This window comes from Capricornis sumatraensis, chromosome 19 (genome assembly GCF_032405125.1).
Source record: "Capricornis sumatraensis isolate serow.1 chromosome 19, serow.2, whole genome shotgun sequence".
Lineage (NCBI taxonomy): Eukaryota > Metazoa > Chordata > Mammalia > Artiodactyla > Bovidae > Capricornis > Capricornis sumatraensis.
Window position 1 is genome coordinate 35521547 of NC_091087.1, and position 25360 is coordinate 35546906.

Consider the following 25360-nt stretch of genomic DNA (forward strand, 5'->3'; position numbering starts at 1 on the left):
GGCAGTGGCCTGGGTGGACACCGGCTCCATGCAGAGATGGGGTTCTCCTGGGGGCAGGATGGGATCTAATCCACCTGGGGTTCAGCTGGACAAGACCATTGACCGGTCCAGGCACCACTGGTCTCCTCTGACTTCTTTCACTGTATGGACAAGTCCCCACAGTGATAGTACTTGTGGTCAAGGGCCCCCAACTTTTAGTGGCACAGACCCAGGAGGAGGTGGGGGTCCTCCAACTTCAGGATGTATGAGACCCCCTAGGGCGTGCTATTGGGCTGCAAGGTACAGGACCCTGGGGCCAGGTCTCCCATCCTGGGGGCACCTAATGTCACATGGACAGTGCTGACCCAACCCAGGGTGCCCATGACGTGTCTGCCGGGAGCGGCATCGGCTGGCAGACAACCCCTGTCCAGCGGTGTCCCTGAGATGCAGCCCGGTCTTACGTGGCCCCTTGTCCCACCAGACCCCTCAGCAGATGCAGGCACTTCCCACAAGTGTGTAACCCAGGCTGGTCCTGGCGGGGAGTCACCCAGGCTGAAAGTCAGACATAGACTGTGGGCTCTGCCTGACCCAAGGCCTCATGGGCCCCAGAGCTGGCGTGAAGCCTGCAGGCTAACGCCAAGGCTGGCAGACCTGCCCAGAAGGCTGTCATCTCCCCAAACCTCCATCTGCCTGCCCTCCTCCCTGACTGAGCAGCAAGCTCAGTGGGGGCACAGCAGAAGTTGCAGGGTGGCCATCCCCCTTTCCAGGCTTTGGACATCAAGTTCACATTGCCCACGTGGCCCAAGGCAGTGCCCAGGGCTGGACTCCACTCCCAGGGGACATGAGGCCTGTGGTGTCCATGCAGAGATGGGCATGCCCCAGGACACAGGGGCTGGGGCCGCTGTACCTGTTGCCCTGGACGTGCATGAAGTGGGGTCACTGATGGAGCGGGCCATGCGCCTGGGACCTGGCCGCACCCGTGTGCCCTTGTGGGGCCCCTCAGGAGATGTGTGGTGGGGATGTGGGGTAGGCAGCGGGGTGCCCGTGGGGTCATCGGGGGACAGGTGACTCAGGCCAGGAGCAGCGCTGCCCTCGGAGGCCAGGAGGCTGGAGCTGTCAGCCAGTGCTGCAAAGAAAGGGACCCGAGTTAGTGCTGGTGACCACCGAGCCCCCCACCATGAGGGAGAGCGTTCCCCAGAGTCCTCCCAGGGGGCAGGTGCAGCCCACCCTCTAAACTCCAAGCCTGGAAAAAACTCTGTCATTGTGTGAGGCTGATAGTGCTCTGTGTGGAAAGGAGGGGGGACAAGAATCATTCCAGGAGGGGCATTGGCTCCCCAGGAGACTCTAAGTCAGAAACCAGCTGCGCCTCCCATCCAGGGCATCCTGGGGCGGGGAGTCTGAAGCACAGGAAGGGTCTCTTGCTCCAAGGGCAGGGCCTGTGCAGAGAGAGGTGGGGGCTTGAGGGACCCGAGCACCACCAGCCAGGTCCCAGCGGGTCTGAGAACCTGTCTGCCCCCACACAGGCCCAGAGTGCAGCTGCTCGTCAGGCAGAGGGTTAGCCCAGCCTTGACCACTCTGGAGGTGGCCTGGCACAGGTATTGAACAAGCTGCCCTGACGCCCCAGGTGTGAGAACTGCTGCTCAGGCCGGGCTCCACCCCTTGCTTCTCCACAGGTGGCCCTGAGGCAGACTGGACCAGGATCCATCTATACAGGGTCCCCAGCAGACCTGTATGCACACCAGGGCCTGAGGACCACCTCACTGCCCTGCCTCCTGACTGAAATAGATGTTCAAGTTGAGTGATAAGAACCACAGCAGCTCCAACTCCTGCAGGGAGGTGAGGGGGAAGCTTTGGGGTCTGTTCTTACCTCTCCTTCCTGTGGGTGCTGAGGGAGCCTCTCTATTCCCAGAGGTCCCAAGCGCCCCACATCCATGCACATCCCATGCCCAGGGCCCACCCAGTCACCCCCAGTCCCTGGCCAAGGACACACAGCTGAGAGGGTGGGAAAAAGGTGACAGGTGGCCAAGTGGGAGCTGGCTGAAGTGGCCCTGTCCAGCAGCACTGTGCTCAGCCACCGCCTGCCCCACTGTCCACCACTGCCGCTCAAGAGGTGGTTTGAGACCATCAGTCCCATCTGTCCATTCAGAAAGACAAAGACGAGCCAGACCTCACAGATCACATGCAAAAAAAAAAAGAAAAAATTCTTCAGGATCATTAACACTTTCCTTCTTTAACATACTGTAAGAAGAAAATCGGAGAAGGCAATGGCAACCCACTCCAGTACTCTTGCCTGGAAAATCCCATGGACGGAGGAGCCTGGAAGGCTGCAGTCAATAAACCTGCAGCCATGGGGTGGAGAAAGATTTTATAAACATGATATTGATAGAAACCATAAAGGAAAAGCCTGATACCTTTGACAACAGAAGGAATGGCAAACTTGTATATGGTGAAGGCCTTGTTAACAGGCTTTGAGAAACAAAGCCTGAACTGGGGAAGCAAGCCTGTCATAAATAGGAAAACTGTCGCTCTTACACATTGCCTCACTTCTCTATTTAGCAAATATTTTTCTTATTTGTTGTTGTTATTTAGTTGCCAAGTTGTATCTGACTCTGCGACTCCATGAACAGGAACATGGAAAACCATGAACATGAACTCCATGCCAGGCTCCTCTGTCCATAGGATTTCACGGGAAAGAATACTGGAGTGGGGTGCCGATTCCTTCTCCAATTTTTCTTATAAGTCTAAAAAAAAACTGCTAGAGAAAAAAATGGACCCCAAAACAGACCTACAAGTTGATGATAAACATGTAAAAAGGTATACAAACCCAATCCTGTGTGAGTGTCAAGTTCACCTTTAAGGGTGGTTAAGGTCCTGAGGAGTGACAATGTGTCGGGGGGTGGGGGTGGGGTTTGTAACAAGCACCCTTGGTGGAAACATGAACTTGTAATAAAACCTTTCCAGGACACAGTGTGGTCAATACCCCCAAGTCTAAAACACATGTTCCCCTGGACTTGGCAATTTTCCTCGCTGGAATTTATCCCAAGAAAATAATTGGGCAAGGGCCCCAAATCGAGTGTATAAATGTAGGAAAGAAAGAACACTTTTTCATTAGAAAAGTTTAGACCTAGACATTGTCATCATAAACACTACACAATCTTTTCAAGATTACCCAGCAGAGTGTTAAAAGTCTTTTGAATAGTATTCATTCCTGTGGACTTTTTGATCCCAATTCCCCCCTTCTCTTTTACCGCTTTATTGGGGTGTAATTTGTATGCAAAAGCCCTGTATCTATTTAATGTATATAATTTGATGAAATGGGACATATGCACACAAAATTGATGCCAAGTTTCCCAATGTCAGTGAAAGTCCAGTGATTGAGTTCCTCAAGGACATGCAGTCACAGAGAGACAAATGTGACTTTTCTCTGTATATATGTCGTTAATAGAAACCTGATAAAATTAGAACATTGCAGGAAAAACTCATGGTCCAAGGCTGGTAACTCTCATTTCTGCACACCGCCCCCCACTCCTTGACTTGTGTTGTGTGACTGTATCTTTGGCCTTCCCAGGTGGCTCAGAAGGTAAAGAACCTGCCTGCAGTGCAAGAGACATGGGTTTGATCCCTGGGTCAGGAAGATCCCCTGGAGAAGGAAATGGCAACCCACTCCAGTATTCTTGTCTGGAGAATTCCATGGACACAGGAGCCTGGTGGGCTACAGTCCATAGGGTCACAAAGAGTTGGACAGGACTGAAGCGACTTAGCACGCACGCATGCAATAAATGCGTTCAGCAAGGTTGTCCAATTTGACATGAGTGCATGAGTGAATCCCCTGACTCACAGTCAGTCACACATACTGACCATGAACATGCAGAAACCAAAGGTGTAAATCCAGTGCCGATGACAGTTGCTCCAGAGAAAATGAAACATGTAACATGCACACCAACAAAAACTGCCCAGGATCTGTAGGTGAAAATGATACTGTGAAACCACAGACTGAAATCCACAGAGACAGGCTGTGTTTGTGCCTTGGAAGACTCAGCATTAGAAAGATGGTGATTCCCTAAAATACTGAACAAATGAACTTATTCTACACAACAGGAGCAGACTCAGATATAGAGATCAGACTTGTGGTTGCCAAGGGGGAGAGGGAGTCAGAGGTGGGAAGGACTGGGAGTTTGGGATTAGCAGATGCAAACTAGTATGTAGAGACTGGACAAACAAGAAGGTTCTAATGTATGACACAGGGACTTATATTCATTATCCTGGATAAACCACAATGGAAAAGAATATGAAAAAAGATTGTGTGTATATGTATAACAGTCACTTTGCTGTACAGCAGAAATTAACACAATATTGTAAAAAAAAATAGTGATTCTGTTCAAATAGCCACACAGGTTTAATGTGATTCCTGTCAAGATCCCAACAAGATACAGGTGAACTGATTCAAAATTGGCCATGAAAAGACTCTTGCTCCTTGGAAGAAAAGCTATGACAAACCTTGACAGTGTACTCAAAAGCAGAGACATTACTTTGCTGACAAAGGTCTGTACAGTCAAAGCCATGGTTTTTCTAGTAGTCATGTATGGATGTGAGAGTTGGACCATAAAGAAGGCTGAGCACTGAAGGATTGATGCTTTTCAACTATGGTGTTGGAGAAGACTCTTGAGAGTCCCTTGGACTCACGGAGATCAAACCAGTCAATCCTAAAGGAAATCAATCCTGCATATTCATTGGAAGGACCGATGCTGAAGCTGAAGCTCCAATCCCTTGACCACCTGATGTGAAGAGCCGGCCTGTTGGAAAAGACCCTGATGCTGGGAAAGATTGAAGGCAGGAGGAGAAGGGGAACGACAGAGGACAAGATGGTTGGATGGCCTCACTGACTCAATGGATGTGAGTTTGGGGACACTTTGGGAGATAGTGAAGGACAGGGAAGCTTGGTGTGCTGCAGTTCATGGGGTCGCAAAAAGTTGGACACGACTGAGAGACTGAACAACAACAAATGAGGGAAAGGACACTGGGGTGAGGGGGGTGGACACAGCCCCCTGGACAAAGTATGAGGTTCCCAGGTCTGACCACTGGGGCAGAGGAGGAGGATGTGTGGAGCCTCCCCTGTACCTAGCAGGAGTGGCTCCAGCAGCTCCCATCCCTTCAAGAGAAGGAGACACGGGATGTAACAGGAGGAGAAGAGAAGAAAAAGGGAGGAGGAGACACACCTGGAAGACTACCATCTTAAGTGTTCCAGACTGAAGAGGGTGTACTTACCTTGTGAGCTGAAGCCTGCAGCGACGTCAGGGTCCCCGGGGCCGGGTTCAGTCACTTGCGGGTCTGTGTTCGGGAGCTGCAGTGAGAAAGAGGATGTGGGTGGTCTGCTGTCTGAAGGGTGCATCACAGCCACCTCTAGAAAGGCAGGTTGACTCCAGAGCTGCCTCCGGAGCTCCGGACTCCGTATTCCACAGACATGTGAGCAGAGCTCCAATCTTCTCCCCTGAATGTGTGGGGTGGGTGGAGGGAGACGCCATTTCCAAGACTGAAGCTCCTTCCTTGGACCTTCTGCATTCAACCGTGTGCTCACCCTGAGAGCCCACCCTGAGCCCACTCGCCTTCCACTTACAGGCACTGTCTGAGGCTGATGGAGGTCACACACACTCCCTGCCTCACCAGAGGCAGCAGGACAGCCCTTCCCTCATCCCCAGCCCCTCCTCTCTCCCTGCTCTCATCCTGGGAAGAGGACCATGGCACCAACACTCACGGCACCACAGGGCTCTGGGCTAGCAGTATGCACACAGGCAGGCACTGTACATGCTCCGCACTCCCCAGGGCTGCGTGCACCCGGCCTCCTCCTCTGCGTTCCGCTCACACATGGGGTCAGGAGGCTGCTCCCAAGGCCAGGGGTCCAGATGCACATGGAGCGTGTGCCAGGTTGACACAGGCCCCCAAGCCCACTGGAGGGGGTAGCTGTGAAACTCGAATCAGGGTGCACGGTCCTCACACTTTTGCAGCTTTCTTCTTGAATGACTATTAGGCCCAGAGAGGTCTGGGGAGTGTGAGGGGAGAGACCAGCCTCCCCATAGCATGTCTGCTCCTTGCCCACCCCCTTTGGGCTGGGATCCACCCCAGGCTAGTGCATCTATGCCCTCCCTGCTTCAGGGTACAGCAGCCTCTCCCCTCCCCAGCCATGCACCTGAAGGTGTGAATCCCATGTGCACTGACCTGTGCCCCTGATGAACACCATCCCTGGGTCCTTGTGGTATTTCAGGACTGCTGGCCAGTAATGGGCTGGTGGAGGCTAGGAAGGTCAGGCAGGCTCTGTGGCAGGCCTGGTTCCAGCTCAGTAATTACATTTCTGTCTCCCTCCTGCTCAGTCGAAAGTTTATAGTGGGTGCCCACCTTTCCTCTGCCAAGCAGGCTGAGAGATAGGCTACTGGCCCCCACCCAACTCCACCCCACCAGAGGGGTGAGCTGCACACCCACAGGGATCAGACAGGGAGGTGCCCCAATGGTCCCTTGGATCCCACGTGTATATAATACCAGCCAGCACTCAGCACTCCCTCTCTGCCGGGGAAGGGTTGGTTGGGGTGAATTCATAACATCCACACCAGGTAACCTGTGTGGGAAATCTGTGTCAAGAATCTCCAGCCAGGGACATCCCTGGTGGTCCAGTGGCTAAGACTCTGTGCTCCCAGTGCAGGGGGACCCAGGTTCAATCCCTGGTCAGGAACTAGATGCCACATGCAGCAACTAAAAGTTCTCATGCTACAACAACAAAAAGATTCCATGTGCCACCGAAGAAGATCAAAGATCCCACTTTCGGCAACTAAGACTTTTTTTGTGATTTTTGCAGGAAGCTGTTTTGTTTTTTTTTGGCAACTAAGACTGGGCACAGCCAAATAAATAAATATTAAAAAAACAACATTAAAACAGCCCCCTTCAAAATCACAAAAAAAGGAACAGTGCCCAGAGGTTCGTTTCCTAACTCTTGCCTGTATCTAACCTTTTTGACTCCCTTTTCTTTTTTGTAGGAGTGGGTGGCAACTTCAGGCCTGAAAATAAAAAGCCTCTGGCAATAAAGAAATATAAATAAAACAAGAGAAGTAAAATACACGGCAAGACAAGGTCAGGAGGAAATTGGATTCATGTCATGTTTTGCAGAAGCGGCACCGGCTTCTCTCTGGCTCACAGTCAAACCTGGTGTCAAGAGAAGACAGCTCCTGGGAGCAGGGCATCCGTCACCCTGGTGAGCAGGGTGTCAGGGATGAACTTGAACGTGCCCCGCCCCTACCACCCCATGTCCAAGGCCACCTGGCCGCAGCTCAGCTGTGGGGGAATGGCTGCTCACTTCAACCAGCATTGTCGATGAAACACAGAGGCAGTGGAAGAAAAATATTTGCAGCATAGAATTGGAGCTGAAATCTGAGCTCAGCAATGAAGGCTCATAACAGCTCTCACAGGACAGAGGGTGAAAGGGCTGGGAAAGGAGAGGCTGCCTGAATGACGTAATGTGGATGCTCCGATGCCTGCATTTGTTTATTCCCAGATGTGTTGTTTTGACCACTTATCGTAACTGAAAAGTCAATTGGCATTTAGGCAAATAAGCCAAGTTCCCCCATCTCCCTTTCTTGTAGGAAGCTGGGGCTAAGATGTCGTGTGTGGAAACTCTGCCCTATGTCTGTAACGAGTTTCCTACTCCTGGCTGAGGTCAGGCAGCTGTATCCTAGGTTCATAGAGTGCTGTCCTTGGGTGGTGGGGGGGTGGTGGTGCAGTTATCAACAATCGAGGAAAAGGGGCACTAACGTTTTGGGCTCATGTTCCAAAACAATCTTTCAAGATACTTGACTTCCAGGTCTTCAAAGGTAAAAGTCATTTTGTCTGAAAATACAAATAATAACTTTGAGGCCTTGGGGTTGGACACAGCTCTGTCACGTCCCTCGCCTTTCTCACAACTTCTGGCCCCACCCACTGTATTGCCACCAAAATCCCTAAAGCCCTGCTGGGTCACATCTACCCCAGATGCCCTGCTGCTCAAAGGAAGGTCTACATTGTGGCATCCAGGGTCATCAATCTGTATCCACATCATTCCTGTGAGCCCTCTTTCTACCCCCTAGGGCTCCACGAGGAGCTGCTCTGGCTCACAAGCCCCATCCACCCACGATGGCCCAGCTGGCCCTTCCTCCGAGGCCACAGAGAAGTCCATTCGTCCCTGTCCTGTGACCCCGAGGAAGGGGACCCCATTCACCTCTGGATCTTAGAACCTGTGAACCAGTGCACGGTCTTATGGACCCCCTGGAACATGCGCAGGACATCAACCTGGCAAATTTGCCCACTTTCCTGTTGTAGAAAGAAACCCCCTGCTTCCAGTTCTGCCCCAAGCTCAGGCCATGGAGAAGAGAGCGCATCGCAGACCAAGTCAGAATGGAACCTGCATGAGGCCGAAACACACGGTCAAAATGAACATGCTGAGTTTGGAGGTGGGTGGGGGTGGGCATGTTTCTTTCCAAGTCAAAAATCTATTGAGATGTGCGGCTTCTGCTCTGCTCAGACCTGCACGGCATCTGCTTGTCTTTCCAGGGGCGGTTGTCTTCCTCTCTTTATCCAAAGGAGCACAAATAGGCAATTTATACACATCTGTCCTAACAAGGGTATAATTAACCTTCTCATCTTCTGGGGAGAAGGGCTTGTGCTGTATGCGAGCTGCTCCTGACTGCTGAGTTAGGGGGAGGGCTGCCTGGGAGAGTGGGCAACTGGCAGGCGGTGTTCCTTCCATGGACGGGAAAGGTTCCTGGACTCCCAGCTCCCCTACTTCCCCTGCTCCCCTGGGGTGTCTGTGGAATTGGAAAGTACTGCCAGTCCACAGGGTCAGAGAGAATCAGCCAGTGGCCCCTGGACTGGGAGGAGGAGGGGTACAGCGGCCCTTTCATCACAGATGCTGCCAGCCAGGCCCAGGGAAGGGGGGGCCACATCCATTGACAACAATCAATTGTGCAGGCGCTTGTAATCTGGCAGTGTCTGAGCCAACACAAGCTCGTGTAAGATGGGTCTTTGCCCTTGGAAATTTCCTCCCCAAAATCCTGTGAAAGAAATCTCCACTTAAGAGAATTTCTCATACTTTTGGAAAATGATGTCATATGAGTCTTAGAACAGGTATTACCATCATCATCCTCCGATATAGTCCACTAGACTATACAATAGTCTGCAGTGACTATCACTATTAAATAGTGACAAACACTCAGCATCCTTCTAGGTCCAAGTGTGGGGGTGCCTCAAATGCCACCCTCAAACCCAAAGCTGGATCCCAGCCCACTGTATCCTCGGAGGCCCAGCAGGGCAGGAGCGCGGCTGGGGCTTCTCGCTGGCTCCTGCCCTGCTGCTGTCCACAGGGTGGTGCACACAGACCTGAGAATCACTGCTCGGCTCCTCTTCTCTGGACATGGAGGGAATACGGAGACGCAGGCCAGGGGAGCCCAGAGCTCTGTGTGGCAGAGGGGTTGTGGTGCGAAGGGCGATGTAGAGGGGGAGGTGGCAGGGGTCCCTCCCACCCCAAGTGGCTGAGGAGAATCACACAGCCCTGCGGGCTTCCTGGGGTCTCCAGTTCCCCGGCCGCCCTGCCCAGTGCCCCTGCTGGTTACAGGCTGAGCTGCCTGTCTGCTCCAGGGTCAGCCCCTCCTGCCTTCCAGGGCCCTCCCTCGCCTGGCCCTGGGGAGCCCCTGGCCCCATGCTCCAGGCCCTGGCACAACCCTTTCGAAACCCCCTCACCCTGTTCCCACACCCCACCTCCACCCCCAACTATTTCCTATCCAGCCTCTTCTTGGAGCATCTTGCCAGAGCCATTGACCCCGGTTCCCAAATGTGTAGCAGCTGCAGTAGGGATTTGGGAGCCAGGCTGATCCTCAGATTCTCAGCAGCCCCCAGAGCACTGGGGGTGAGCCCAGCACCTGCATTTGACTGACAAGCCCTCCACAGAGTCAGGAGGCCCCCTGGAGCCTAGAAAAAGTATCTACACTCCTGGTCTCCCTCCTCGGGTGCCATCCCCCAACTCCCCAATGCCGTCTGGTCCTAACCACTCCCCCACCCCATGGCAGCTGGTCCTGCCAAAGTCACCAGTAGCCCTTGGATGGTGAGCCAGGTGGACAGGGCTCAGTCTTTAACAAACTCTGGGCAACACTTGGCTGATGTCTTCCTCCCTGAGCACTGGTTTCTGGGACCCCCAACCATGCCTTCTCCTTGGCCCTCACCCTCTGGCTCCAGGGCTTCATTGATCACCTCTGCAGTGAACCCCAGCCTCTCTAAGGCCCCAAGTCCAGACCCTATCAGCCACAGACATTCCCTTGGATGTTCTGATGATCCTGGTACCCAGCAAGGACCAGCAAGTCCCCTGAGATCTCACATTTGCCCCTCCCTCTGAACTTTTGCAGGAGCTGCCCCCTCCCCTGGGAGCACACCCCTCCTCCCTGACTTGCTGGCCTGCCAATGGCTGAGGCCTCAGCTCCCAGGATCCCTGGACCCACCCAGGGATGAGCATCCCTGCCCAGTGCCCCACAGTACCCGGAGCTCCGCTCAGGGCTCTGACTACTCTGACAGGAAGTGGGTTCCCTTGACAATACTGACTGATCAATTTTTATCTTGAAGAGAAAAATAAACCACTTCAGGAAGGCAGAATGCTCTGCTTCGCTTTAAAGGGAAAAGTTCCAGGGAATTTGGTTGTTAATGAGTCTAGAGATGAGTCACCCGCGTCACACTGCTGCCTCCTCCCTCTGGGGCCGTTGCCCGGTTTGCCCCTCCCCCACACAGGAAAACAGCCAGGAGAGCCAGCCGAGTCCTTCTGCTGGGCCGACAGTCTCAGGACCTCTTGGTGGGAGCAGGCCCTGAGAGAGGCCCCGGGGTGTCAGGAGCTTCTGCCTTGGCTAGGTGGGTGGCAGGCACACCCCAGGAGTCCGAGCAGAGCCCGTGGTAGAGATGCCCCCTAGGCGCCGAGCATCTTCCCTTTTCTTCCGGTCACACAGCCACCAGCCTGTGAGACTTGATCCCCTGAAGACAGGACTGTGTCCAGTCACATCCCTGGAGGCTGAGCCTGGCACAGGGGGTCCCCAAGGCCACTCCTCAGAGGGTGGTGGGAACACACGGGCCCTGGAGCCTGGCCTGCTCACCACGGGACCCGTCTCACAGGGTGACAGTGCGAGGTTGGGCCTGTACCACCTCTGAGGGGGTGGGTGGGTGGCTCCATGGCTGCTGAAGCCCCACAGCCATGCCCCTGGAAGTCCCGGTCCCGTCTGTGTCTCCTCTGCCTGGTGTACAGGGTGCAGGGGTGGCTGCAGCCTGCTCCCTGGATGGCTGTGTGTCCCCCATCAGACACACACTGTCCAACCCCTGCAGTTCCCCAAGGGGCTACCATGTGGCCCCATCACTAGAGCTGTATTTGGGCCAATGCAACCTTTCCCTGTGTTCAATGTGTCTCTGCCCTGGCCAGTGACCGTTGATATTCGGCAATGACAGCACGATGACAACGATGGTGATAACAATACCAAAGAAGTGCAAGTAGCTTTTGCCAAGTCAGACCCTGACATGTGCCCAGCCCTTTCCATTACAACTGTCCTGGTCCACCTGAAGGGCTTGGTACTATTATGATCCCACTTCACAGATGAGGAAACCGAGGCCACACATCCTGAGTGTGCGCCTTCTGGGCTCAGGCCTCTCTCTGGCTGTAGCCACCAGGCTTCCGGCAGGAGCAGGGGTTCAAACCAGCTGTCATGTGTCTGGCTGACCATGACAGTGGCCTGTAGCTGAAACATACTCAGGGCTCCCTGCCCCTGCCTCCTGCTCAGACAGGGCTGAGATACCAGTGTCCACAGGTTTGCTGAATGGCTGGGAGAGATTCCAAAGAAGGCAGAAAGGCTGGGAACAGGGAACTGGCCTGTTGGAGGGCCTGGGACTCACCTGGTTGGCAGTGCTCGGGCCTACCACGGCCTCGTAGGGTGGCGGGAGCTCAGCAGGGTACAGCAGGCCCGGGCTGTTGATGGCAACGCCATACAAAGTGCCGAACGGGGAGGAAGCGAAGTCCAGGTGGAGGCCCCTGAACGGCAGAAGGAGGAAGGTCACACTCTGGGGAAGGAGCCGGCTGTTCCCATTGCCCTCAGAGCAATTGGAACAATTCCCATTCGGAATTCTTGGGTGTGTGAAAAAAAGCCTCATTCACTAGGTGGTTCTAAATTTTGTTTATTGCTCTCAAAGGATACTGGTGCTTTCACCAACTTTACCGTCTTTTCCGTGACAATGAAAACCATCTTACAGCTGACTTCATCTTTAATTAAATGTGACTGTGACCTGACAGGAAATAGGCAACCCACTCCAGTATTCTTGCCTGGAGAATCCCGTGGACAGAGGAGCTGGGTGGGCTATATAGTCCATGGGGTCACAAATAGTCGGACACGACTGAGCATGCATGCATGTTCAACCTGAGAGCTGTACTGTCTTTTCTGAGAGTGGAATAGGACTGGTCCTACCTGGGTTTCCCCTCGGATATCCTGCAGTGAGGCCAGAGGAAGCACAGAGGTCTCTGAGCATCCCACTCCACCACCACCCTGCCCGGGGCTCTGCTGTCGGGACCAACATTCAGGCCTTCATCTGCCTCCCCTCTGCTCACCTGCATGGATAAGGAGCAACTCATGCCTTCCCCATCCCCAGACGGCTTCCCATTCTTGGGCCCCAGCATCCCTCAGGGAGGTGTCCCCGGAGACACCCACCTGTGGGCCTCAGCAGTGGGTGTGCAGGTGTACTCTGGAGGGTAATAGGGCGGAGGGGGCAGCGGGGGCACGAACTCATCGAAATCCAAGGTCTGGTGGAGCACAGTACCATGGGGGGTCAGGCAGGCTGGGCTGGCAGAAGGTGCCCTTTGTGGAAGGAACTGGAAGACAGAGAGGTTCCGAGTGATCGGTCGGCCGGTGTGGCTTGTGTCTCATGAAGCTAATTGTACAGAAGCTTTAATGACACAGCTGGAACTCAGGGACTTCAACCTGTCAAACAGTGTTAGCTGTTCAGTTGTATTCAACTCTTGGTAACCCCATGGACTGTAGCCCTCCAGGCTCCTCTGTCCATGGAATACTCCAGGCAAGAATACTGGCATGTGTAGCCATCTCCTTATCCAAGGGAATATTCCTGACCCAGGGGTCAACCCACACTGCAGGCTGATTATTTACTCAAAGGAACTGGCTAAACACACATGTGAAACAATGGCTCTGTGAGGATCCCCTTCCCTCTGGAGCCTCATCGCGCTCTGTTCCCCTGCTGGTATACAGACATGTGTCTTCTGAGGCAAAGCACAGTCTGGGTAGATTTTACTCCTATCTCTGCCACTAACTCAGGCTGCATGTGGCTCCTGCCTTCTCCACACACAGAGCCTGGTCAATGCCCCTCCAGCCAGTGTGAGCCGAGGCTTGTGCGTTTAATCATCTGAGACAGAGGTGCTTCCATGGCCAAGGGCAGTGCGGATGTATCTACAGGCCTTGACTTTGGAAAGCCATTTGCCCCATGGCCACTGCACGAGGCTGAGCAGCCAGGATGAGGCCAAGGGCCCTGGGGGTCTCAAGGGGTGAAGACTCAGGAATTAGAGAAATCAACAATACCCTCAAGCATGAAATGCAAAAGGCAAAGTGCTTTTCCGTGGAAGGTCCAATTCCACCAGGAATGAGAGAAGGTGAGGAGGTCCCGGTGATCCTATTAGCAGGTTTAAAGGAGTCAATGTGGTCATGCGAGGGAGGCTTTTTAAAGGTTAAACAGAGGTCTCCATTTCTGCCCTAAAGTCCAGATGGCCTTTCCTGGGGGTGTTGGCCTATCTTCAAGGAAGCATCTCAGACTTAGCAGCAGTCACCCAGCTCCTCGGCCTCCGCGGTGGGAATCCCATGAGTCACCCTGCCATCTCCCCAGTTCAGTTCAGTTCAGTCGCTCAGTCGTGTCCGACTCTTTGCGACCCCATGAATCACAGCACGCCAGGCCTCCCTGTCCATCACCAACTCCCGGAGTTCATTCAAACTCACGTCCATTGAGTCAGTGATGCCATCCAGCCATCTCATCCTCTGTCGTCCCCTTGTCCTCCTGCCCCCAATCCCTCCCAGCATCAGAGTCTGCCAGTGAATCAACTCTTTGCCTGAGGTGGCCAAAGTACTGGAGTTTCAGCTTTAGCATCATTCCTTCCAAAGAACACCCAGGGCTGATCTCCTTTAGAATGGACTGGTTGGATCTCCTTGCAGTCCAGGGGACTCTTAAGACCCCTCAAATCTGTCTGCTAAGGCAGCATCTATCTGGGAGCCCGGGGTCACTGGCCCTGGACTTTGCTTTGAGACAGGTGGGTGGAAAGCCACACCCCAGGTATCCCCAGAAGCTGGTGTTGTTAGGTTCTACCCACAGGGGCGTGAGAGGGAATCAGACAAAGATGCAGCCAGGGAGGAGGGGTTCCTCAGACTGCTCCTGCACCTCCTCCTCTCTGTCCTCTGCCGTTCACCCCTGGGAAGTAACGAGATCCCTGTAGGAGCTGTGCTGAAATCCCAAGGGCGAGTCTTTTTCCCTCCCTGGCCCTGGGTTCAGTCTGTGTCTTATCTCTGAGCCTCGCCTGGTACCCCAGGCCCAGCAGATGCTCTATGAGCATCCACTTCATAGGTGAATAATACCTCCTGGCTGCCACCTCCAGGCAGCCCCCAGGTTATCGTCTCCTTTCGAGAGTGTCTAACTCACCTCTCTGCCTTGGTTTTCTTCCTCTTGTTCTGCTTTAAAAAGTTATGTTTAATCCAGTGAGATGAGGTTACCACCTTTTAAAACTCTTTTACATGCCTCTGCTCCCTGAATCCCACCAGGTTTCCAGCCTCCTTACCCACTAACCCATGGGTATTCCTGAATCCTCCAACCGCCCTTTGAACCAACCCCAAATACCAAACAAGGTCTGTTCTCTCTCCCTGGATCCTGTCTCCTTCCACCCTCAACCTCCCAGTCATCCTCAGGATGTGCAGAAATGCTTACTGTCCACCACTTCCTCTGGGGGCCCAAGCCTGCAGGGTGATGGCCAGGTGTGGAGCTGATCCTGCAGCTGGGTGTGCTGGGGAGGAAATGGGCCCTGAAGAATCACCTCCTTCCCATGTGGTTCTGCTTGCCCTGGGACACCTGTACAAGCCTTAGGTGGTCCGTGTGATGACAAAGGGTTACCTGTGCCTGGTGAGCAGTGTGAGGTTGGTGCCTGTCTGAGGTGTTCACATACCTTGTGTGGGCATCACTGCCCAGCTCTCATCATCCTCAAAAGATGACTTTGCATTTTAGTCTCTGCTGGAGAGAAGCCTGTTCTTATGGGTATGCTCTGGGGGAAGGACCCGTGTTAGGCACATGCTTCCCAGGTGGTGCTAGTGGTAAAGAACCCACCTCCCAATGCAGGAGACAGAACAGATGTGGGTTTGATCCTTGGCTTGGGAAGATCCCCTGGAGGAGGGCATGGCAACTCACTCCACTATTCTTGCCTGGAGAATCCCATGGAAGAGGAGCCTGGCAGGCTGAAGTCCATGGGGCCACAAAGAGTTGGACAGAAATGAATCGAGTTAGCACGCACGCACATCCTTGGTAGAAAGAGCAGGATTATTGCCATGGAAAAGGCTTCTGAATGGAACTCCTGTCAGTAAGCTGGAGCTCTCTCTCCCTGCACTCTGGACCTAGGAGTGACAGCCCCCTAGGCATCCTGCTGCTCTCTGGTCCTTCTACCCCTCCCTCAGGTGAGCAAAGACGCCTCCTCAAACAGGTTCAGACCAGTTTTAGTTACTACCATTAATTTACAGTGAAATATGAATGCAGACAAGAAAACTTGCTTGTTCTGTGAAAACTGAGTTGGAGGCTTTGGAAAAGACTTCATAGCTAAGCAGAAACTGCTGCCAAGGTGGGTCTTGGCCAAGCGGTCGTCAGGATCATAAAACATCCATGCAGATGGCTTCACACAGCTGAGTCCAGCTGAAAGGAACTAAATCTGGAAATCACAGAGGGTGTGATCTCCACGAATAACCTGATATACCAAAGAGACCTATAGACAAAATGAAGAGCCTGGCACCACACCAACCAGGGTGACAAATGCTCATTTGCATTTTTAAAGTCAAAATACAATGTTCCGTGGTATAAATGCATCATTTTAAGTAAGTCTGCTGTAACTGGCTTTTTAGGTCAAGACACCCATCGATCCTCATCTGATAGTTAAGTAACACCTAGGACCTGAAGACCTTTGTGGTGAACCCAGACCTCAAGGAGAGTCACTGGGTCCGAGGAGGGCTGGATGGGTAGAAGAAGCAGGTGAATCTGACTGATCTGGGAGCTCTTAGGGGCACTCTATCCCTCCGATATGGAGGCCAGCACCCCTTCCTAGCTCCGTGGGCAAGCCCACTGTATCACGTCTGTGAAGGCACGGTACTCTACCTGCCGCATCTGAAGCAGCTCCACTTCAACAAGGTACAGGACAAGTGGAGAACAAAAAGGACAACAACAAAGGACGATGCTAACTAGCTGGTGCCGAAGGGAGATGCCTGTAATAGCAGACGATGTCCCTAAGGCTGGGTGGCAGGCAATAAAATAAGTGGGGAAGAAAACAGCTTACTGCAAAAATGGAAAACTGAGATTACACATAGGAAATAAAACTAAAAACATGCAATTATAGGCCTGTGGAGGTAAATGCTTTCTCATGAAACTATATCAATAAGTGGAATTTTATCATCAGATGGTCTTTTGGAAATAATGGTGGACTATTTTCAAATGTATTACAGGAATTCAATTAGATAAATTCTGACCATAGGCATAACAATTTGCATCTCATGTAGGCATGTTTTCATTATATGAATTCTCCTCAAATTATTAATTATTCCAAAATGTTGATTCACAGAAATAAGAATAAAATTGTGGGCTCCTTCCACGTGGGATAAGGCCTTTGTTGTGAGTCACAGTCTGTGGACAGGAGTGCCCCGTGGCTTTTCCTGCATAAAATACACCTGTAAAACATTCTCTAACTTTTTAGGTCTGTGTTTTTATAGCAGAGCCAGAACTTAAAGTTACTGGGGTAGCAATGTGTGTACAGACAACCCCTAGACTTTTTTTTAGTTTTTATCTCAACCCCCTAGAGTTGTCTGACCTACATTTAAATTGATGGCAATATATCTAGTGACACTCTTTTACATAAGTGACAGTAACGAAAGATGAAGTTAACAAGCTGGTGCTGAACGGAGATGCGTGTAACAGCAGATGATGTCCCTAAGGATGGGTGGCTGGCAATAAAGTAAGTGCAGAGGAAAACAGCTTACTGGAAAATCTTTTGAGAATCTTTCAAGAGCACTCTATTTTACTGTAATAGAAATAATTCTCTTTTTGCACTCATATTTTGTTGGTTCACACAGTAGTAGAATATGCACTTACAATCCATATACCCCTGGTATAAACTGGTTTGGGGATACATACAACCATGGCTGACTATTTTTCTGGGCTCCGAAATCACTGCAGATGGTGACTGCAGCCATGAAATTAAAAGATGCTTACTCTTTGGAAGGAAAGTTATGACCAACCTAGACAGCATATTAAAAAGCAGAGACATTACTTTGCCAACAAAGGTCCATCTAGTCAAGGCTATGGTTTTTCCAGTGGTCATGTATGGATGTGAGAGTTGGACTATAAAGAAAGCTGAGCACAGAAGAATTGATGCTTTTGAACTGTGGTGTTGGAGAAGACTCTTGAGAGTCCCTTGGACTGCAAGGAGATCCAACCAGTCCATCCTAAAGGAGATCAGTTCCAGCTGTTCATTGGAAGGACTGATGTTGAAGCTGAAACTCCAATAGTTTGGGCACTTGATGTAAAAAGATGACTCATTGGAAAAGACCCTGATGCTGGGAAAGATTGAGGGTAGGAAGAGAAGGGGATGGCAGAGGATGAGATGATTGGATGGCATCACCGACTCAATGGACATGGGTTTGGGTGGACTCTGGGAGTTGGTGATGAACAGGGAGGCCTGGTGTGCTGTGGTTCATGGGGTCGCAAAGGGTTGGACAAGACTGAGCGACTGAACTGAACTGAACTGAACTGTACATTACAATTCAGTGTGCATGCTGTTACAGCTATGACAGACTTTCTTATTTGGTTGGTAATTTCTATTTTAATTCTGAAAACTAGGAAATGCAAACTTTCAATGTTTCCAGCCATGTGGTTCCGTTAGTTTGATCTGATTGGAGTGATATTTCCAGATTGACAGGAAAATCTGCTGAGGTAAGTGGACCCTCACGGCACTTAACCTTCCTTCACATAACATACCAGAGAGAAATGTCTACACGAGGGCTCAGCGAGCAAGGCCAGGAGTTCATTGCTGCTGAAGAGATGCTTAATTAGGTGTCTTTTGGAAACTGCTGCCTCTCAGAAAGGTCGGCAGGCTGTGACAGCTGAGTGGAGGTATATGGGGAATAGGCCACACGTGATTAGAGCCGATGAATTTTTAACACCTTGATAATGATGCTCTCTGGCCCTGCGTCGTGAACTGATGAATTGCTACAGGGTGGGTGGGGAAGAACAAAACACACAGGCTCCTACAAGAACAACTTGCCTTTTGTTTCATAAGATGCTTGAAACATTGGGGAGGAGGCAGGGCAGGGCCTGGAGGGGCCCAGGGGAGTAGGGAGGGAGGGTTCCTACCCTTAGCATGAAGAACAGCATCTTCTCATCACTTCCTCTTGACTTGCAGGCTTTAGCGGTAATGTACTGAGCAGTAGGTCATGTTCCGTTCACACAAATAACGAAGAGCCGTCACTATTACTGATTGTGTATTAATCAGCGTGTGACCTCCACTCTTGGCCTCATCCCTCCCCTGGAGACCAGCACTTCTTCATCTCTAAGACCCTGGCTGGAGGCTCCAATGATAGCCGACCAGTGACCTGCTGCTGGATTACGAGCTGAGGGTTAATGAGCAAGTGTGCAAGGCACAGTGGAGCAGTTTTTCAATTTGAGAAGAGCTCATATTCTAACAATCCTGCTTTATTACAAGTGAATTCTGGGGGACTTCCCTGGCAGTCCAGTGGCTGAGACTCTGTACCCCCAATGCAGGGGCCTGGGTTCAATCCCTGGTCAGGAAATTAGATCCCACATGTTGTAGCTAAGGATTTGCATACTGCAACTAAAGAGCCCACAAAGGAGATCAAAGATCCCACAAGCTGCAATTAAGATCTGGAACAGCCAAATAAATAAATAGATAATTAAAAAAAAAAAAAAAGAATTCTGAAGCCTGGAGACAGTTGCATGGCTTAGGAGGATGTCTCGGACTATAGGATGGTCACCACAGTTACTCAGCAGCACAAACCTGGGGCTCCCTAGAGGCATGTAATGGCAGCTGGACCCCATCAGCATGGAGCTCCAATTGCACCTAAATAAATACATCGGTGGCATCGAATGTGTGGGTTTCTGTCTTCCAGAGGGCAGCATGGAGGGATCTTCAAGGATCTCCAGGCCCCATGTGATGTCAGGGCTCATTTTCCTGGTGGGAAGCCAGCGGTGTCATGCTGCATGGCTCTCAAACTGGTTGGGGGAGGGGCCAGACCCCACCATTTTAACCGTGCTGCAGGGAGGGGGAGAGGCGGGGGCCACTTACCATCTGCAGGACGTCGGCGGAGACCATCTGCATGCAGCACATGGCTGTGGCCAGTGCACACACAATGGTGGACAGGACGTTGAGGGCGCACACACTGAAGAGGAGTTCCTGCGGGAAAAGACGCAGAGGGCGTCAGCACTGTCTTGGCAATGCAGGCGGCAGGACCCTCAGCACTGCCATTGAGGTCCAGGACAAGGACGGCCACCTGTTTTGTGGGACTTTCTTTTTTTTTTCATCAAAACTGGTCTTTTATAGACACATTTGTGTACTCTCCCACATGGTTGATCAAATTAGATACTAAATGATGTATTTTACAATTTTGATAATCATTAGGTAGTTACCGTCTAAGAAAATCTTCAAAGTGCCAACAATTAAGTAGGTGGGCCATCTCTGTCAATTATAAAGTCTAACTGAGAATTTTGATAAGAAAAAAATTTCAAGTCTTTTAAACTTCTTTTCTTGAGAAAATTGTAGATTCACTTGCAGTAGTAAGAAACCACAGAGGGACCCTGGGTACCCCTCCCTTGGTTTTCTCCATGGCAGCATCTTACAAAACTACAGTGTGATATCACAGCCAGGAAGGACAATGACACAGTCAACACACAGAACACCTCCATGAGCACAGGATCCACCCTCCCCACCCACGTTGCCCTTTACAGACACACTCACCTTTCTCTCCCACTCAACCTCCCTTTCCAGACCACGAGTCTGATCTCTGTTTTTATACTTTTGTCATTTCAAGGCTAGGATACAACTGGAAGCATAAAACATGTGACTTTTCAGAACTGAGTTTTTTCACTCAGCTTGATTCCCTCAAGATTCATCCAAGTTGTCCAGGCATCAGTAGTTCATCCCTGTAGGACTTTACTGGAGAGCCAGTAAAGGGATGGGAAGGGTGAGGGGGAATAAGGAGGATCACAGGAACCAGGAGCCCTTATTCTTGTTCATGGCAAAACCGTCCATGCCATTGTTGCTGTTGTTTAGTTGCTAAGTCCTGTCCAACTCTTTGCGACCCCATGGACTGTAGCCCACCAGGCTCCTCTGTCCATGGGGTTTTCCAGGCAAGGATACTGGAGTGGGTTGCTATTTCCTTCTCCAGGTGGTGCTACTAGTTAAAAACAAAACAAAACAAAAAAACCCTCACCTGCCAATGCAGGAGACTTAATAGACATAGGTTCAATCCCTGGGTCTGGAAGATCCCCTGGAGTAGGAAATCGCAACCCTCTGCAGTATTCTGGCCTGGAGAATCCCATGACAGAGGAGCTTGGTGGGCTACAATCCATGGGGTCACAAAGAGTCAGACATGACTGAGGTGACATAGCATAGCATACACAGCACACAATTGACTATGTTCACTAGAAGGACTGATGTCTAAGCTCCAATGCTTTGGCCACATGATGCGAAGAGCCAACTCACTGGAAAAGACCCTGATGCTGGGAAAGATTGAGGCCAGGAGGAGAAGGGCACGACAGAGGGTGAGATGGTTGGATGGCATCACTGACTCAATGCGCATGAGTTTGAGCAAACTCAGGGAGATAGTGGAGGACAAGGAAGCCTGGCCTGCTGCAGTTCATGAGGTTGCAAGACATTGGACACAACTTAGTTACCGAACAACAAATTGTTGGTTTATCAATTTTCCAAGAATTTTTTTGAAAGGAACTGAACATAAATTAGAGTGAATGTAGTTTAATTTTGGTGACTCAGAAGGTATTAATAACCATTTCCTTGCTGGACTTCAGCTTGTTCTGAGTGTGTGCATCCACTGTCCTGTGGCTAAGCCATGGTCCTGGGTAGCATGCCTATGTGTCCATTGCAGATGGTAGTGGGAACTGGCCAAGAGTCTCTGATCCACTGTAATGACCTGCGTGACTTTGGGAAGCTGTCTCATTTCACTGTGCCTCAGTGTCCTCATCTGTAAAATGGAATAACAGGGCTTCCCTAGTGGCTCAGTGGTAAAGAATCCACCTGCCGATGCAGGAGACGTGGGTTTGATCCCTAATTCAGGAAGATTCCACATGCCGTGGGGGCAACTAAGCCCTTTGCCACAGCTACTAAGCCTGTGCTCTAGGGCCTGGAAGCTGCAACTACTGAAGCCCCCACACCCTTTAGCCTGTCTTCTACAACAAGAGAAGCTACTGCAATGAGAAGTCAGAGCTCCACAACTAGAGAGTAGCCCCTACTCACTGCAACTAGAGAAAAACCCAAGCAGCAGTGAAGACCCAGCACAGGCAAAATAAATAAATAAATGGAATAGCAATACCCACCTATCTCAGGGCTGTGAAGGTGAAATTAGTTCACAAACATGAAGGGCTCAGAGCAAGGCTCCGCACACAGTGAGGTTCAATAAATACCATCTATGATCCCATGACGGATGGCCAGTCACCCGGGGACTTTCATCTGTTCACAAACACCGGAGGATGAATTCAGTAAAGGGCTTTAAGGCCTCGTCCACAAATGCTTAAGGAAAACAGCCCCAGAAATGACTGGATGCCCACTCCAGAATGCCCTTCTCTGGCCTAAACAAATTCTATATCATTGCTCCTACCGTTCAACTGAGGCAAGAGAAAAATTCTGACGTCCATGCACCTTTTACTGCTCTGTTGTTGCTCTGCCTCTGGAAGGTTCTGTACACTTGTTTGAGTGGCAGTAGTTTGATTAAAGCTCAGGAATATAAAGAATGAAGCCAAAAAGAAGGAAGAGGCACTCAGGAAATACACACAGAAGTAATTTAAATGATCTTATTAGCCTTTAGCCACCTAGGGACTTGGGTACTATTTATAATGAGAAGTAACATTTCCAATCTGCATTTAACTTATATTAAGACATTTCCACATGTGCCCAGCCTAGACAGTCTGGATAATGCCTTCTAGGATCTGTTCAAAGATAAATGGAGGCACACAGAAGTTTGCGAGAGTTTTGAATATATAAATATTTGGATTGAGGACCCACAAGTGGCATCACCAACTCAATGGACATGAGTCTGAGCACACTCTGGGATAGTGGAGGACAGGAAAGCCTGGTGTGCTGCAGTCCACAGGGCTGCAAGGAGTTGGACACGACTGAGCAACTGAACAACAGCAGCAAGGTGGCTTCCCTGAACGAGGCAGGTGAGGAAGAGAAGCAGAGGATATGATGGATAGGGGACTTGGTGATTAACAGGAGGGAGTAAAGGAGAAAAAACAGTCACCCCCATGGCCTGAGCAGGGGCAGCTCTTCCAAGCTGGGCGGGCTGCATGGGGTGTGGAACTGTTGGGAACAGTGAGGAAGAACTCACTGGGGTCCATCGAGTCTGAGAGGGCTGCGGTTCTCTGTGTGGAGGGAGCTGCGTGGGTCTGGGCTGGACTCTGAGACATGCAGGGGTGGGGACAACACCAGGGAGGCAGCTGAACTTGCCCAGCAAGGGTGTGCTCGGCCAGGAGAGATGAGAGTCTGAATCAGAACCCAGAAAATGAAGTGAAAGTGTTACCTGTTCAGTCATGTCAGATTCTTTGTGACCCCGTGGACTATAGCCCATCAGGCTCCTCTGTCCATGGGATTCTCCAGGCAAGATACTGGAGTGGGTTGCCATTCCCTTCTCCAGGGATCTTCTTGACTCAGGGATTGAACCCAGGTCTTCTGCATTGCAGGCAGATTCTTAACCATCTGAGCCACCAGGAGAAGTCCTGAGAACCCAGAGCTGGATCCTAATTCTGGAGCAGAAAGAGTCTATAAAGAAGATCTAGATGAGGATGAACAGAGAGAAGGGAAACCAGAGCGGTGGGCATATAAATGGGCAAATGCACCAATGCATGAGGTTTCCACACCCCTGGCCCGACACTCCCAGCAGACAATGAGTGACGACAGGGACGAGCCAAACACCACACCATGTTTCACAGATGTGTGCCAGAACCTGGACTCACAAGATGTGTGGGGCTTAACAAAACTTGCTTGCAAACTTGGATGCAAAGCAAAGGTCAACACACTAACACTAAGACACAGGCGTATGGGGTTATCCAACCACAGTGCAGTTACGTTTGCTGTGAATGACAGGAAAACAACTGATTAAGCCCTCTCTACCTCCGCAAATTCACAACACACGGTGGAATAACTCAGAGATTAAAAAGTGAATCATAATGAAAATGAGATTCTCCAGGCAAGAATACCGGAATTGCTGTTTCCTTCTCCAGGGGATCTTCCTGATCCAGGGATTGAACTAGAGTCTCCTGCATTGGCAGGTGAATTCTTTACCACTGCACATGGAAGCCTGTGGGTACATATACATAAATATTTACATATTAAATTAAATATATATTAAAGAGTCAAATTTTAGCAAATGCTGCATCTATTAAGTATGCATGCATGTATTTATACATACACATATGTGTATGTATATGTATGTATATACAAATATATAAATACATATAAATTTTAGCATACACACATCTCAATAGATGTAGCATTTTTGCTAAAGTTTAAGACTCTTTAATGGCAAATTCTAAGCAAAACAATAATAAAATGGGATTCCCTAAGCCTGGAAAATACTATTTAGTCCCAGAAAATTTCAATAAACATTATTCCTAATTATTGAACACATTTCCTTTAAAATCAGGAAGGAATGAAACAGATAAACAACAAGGACCTTATGTACAGCACAGGCAACTACACTCACCATCTTGTAATAACCTATAGTGGTTGAAGAATTTGAGTCACTTTGCTCTACACTTGAAACTACATTGTACACAACACTGTAATTTACATTACACAACATTGTAAATAAACTATACCTCAATAAAAATAAAGTAAAATAAATCAGGAAGAAAATAAGATGTCTGGCTCAAGCCCTATTCAATACTGTGCTGAAGAGTCCTTGCCAGTTCGGGAAGATAGGAAAAATGAAGAAAAATCAATAAGCAACGTAAAGACTGGAAAGGAAGAAGCATACTGCCATTATTTCCAGATAAGGTAACCCACTAAATAGAAAACCCCAAGCAATCTATGCGCAAACTGTCAGAGTAAATGGAGTTATCAGTAACTGGATGCACGACCAATGAACAGAAGTAAATGTGTTTCTCTATACAAACATTTTAAAATCAGAAAATGTTCTTCAAAAAACTCTACTTTTCCCGTAGTGGGACAAAACTATATGACATCTAGGGATGTATCTAACAAGAATTATACCAGTTTTCTTGAAAAACACGACAGAAGGATAAATAAATGGAAAGATACGCCAAAAATGACCATTCTCAGAAAACGAACCTAAAAATGCAATGCAGTTACAAATGAATGGCTTCGTGTGTCTAAGACAGAGAGAGAAATGGGGAAGGGGGAGGGGGGCCAGGGGAGAGTCCACAAAGGACAGAGAAGAGCCAAGATCATTTTGAGAAGAAAAAAGGGGGGCTGATCCTACCAAACACACGTTTAATAAAGAAACAGCATTTAACATAATGTGCTATTGACAATGAGTCAAGCCATACACCAACACAGAAGAAAAGAGACCCCAGAAATAAATGTCTTTAGATACAGATACTCAATACATAACCACATGACTAAATGACCACTAACCTGAGCTGTAACAGCTGATGATGATCTATCAGTGAAAAACAAAACTAGGTCATATCTCACGCCACATGCATAACTGAGACCCAGGTGGATAAATGAACTAAACATGAAAAGCAAAGTTTTAAAACTTGTGGGAAAAAAATCCAGGAAGTTTGTCTGACCTCAGGATGGGAAAATATTTCTTAAAAGCAATATAGAAAGGACACTTCCAACAGGAAA

General features: G+C 50.1%; 1 protein-coding gene across 1 annotated transcript in view; it reads right to left on the reverse strand.

The window, feature by feature from the left end:
- Positions 1–25360, reverse strand: part of ENTREP2 (endosomal transmembrane epsin interactor 2) — a 247543-nt gene that overhangs the window by 2069 nt on the left and 220114 nt on the right. The window contains exons 5-9 of the mRNA XM_068990964.1: positions 19604–19711; positions 12717–12877; positions 11911–12046; positions 5245–5320; positions 887–1105 (exon numbers count right to left, since the gene is read on the reverse strand). Of these exons, the coding sequence (XP_068847065.1) occupies positions 887–1105; positions 5245–5320; positions 11911–12046; positions 12717–12877; positions 19604–19711 (700 nt within the window). The remainder of the gene's footprint in view (positions 1–886; positions 1106–5244; positions 5321–11910; positions 12047–12716; positions 12878–19603; positions 19712–25360) is intronic.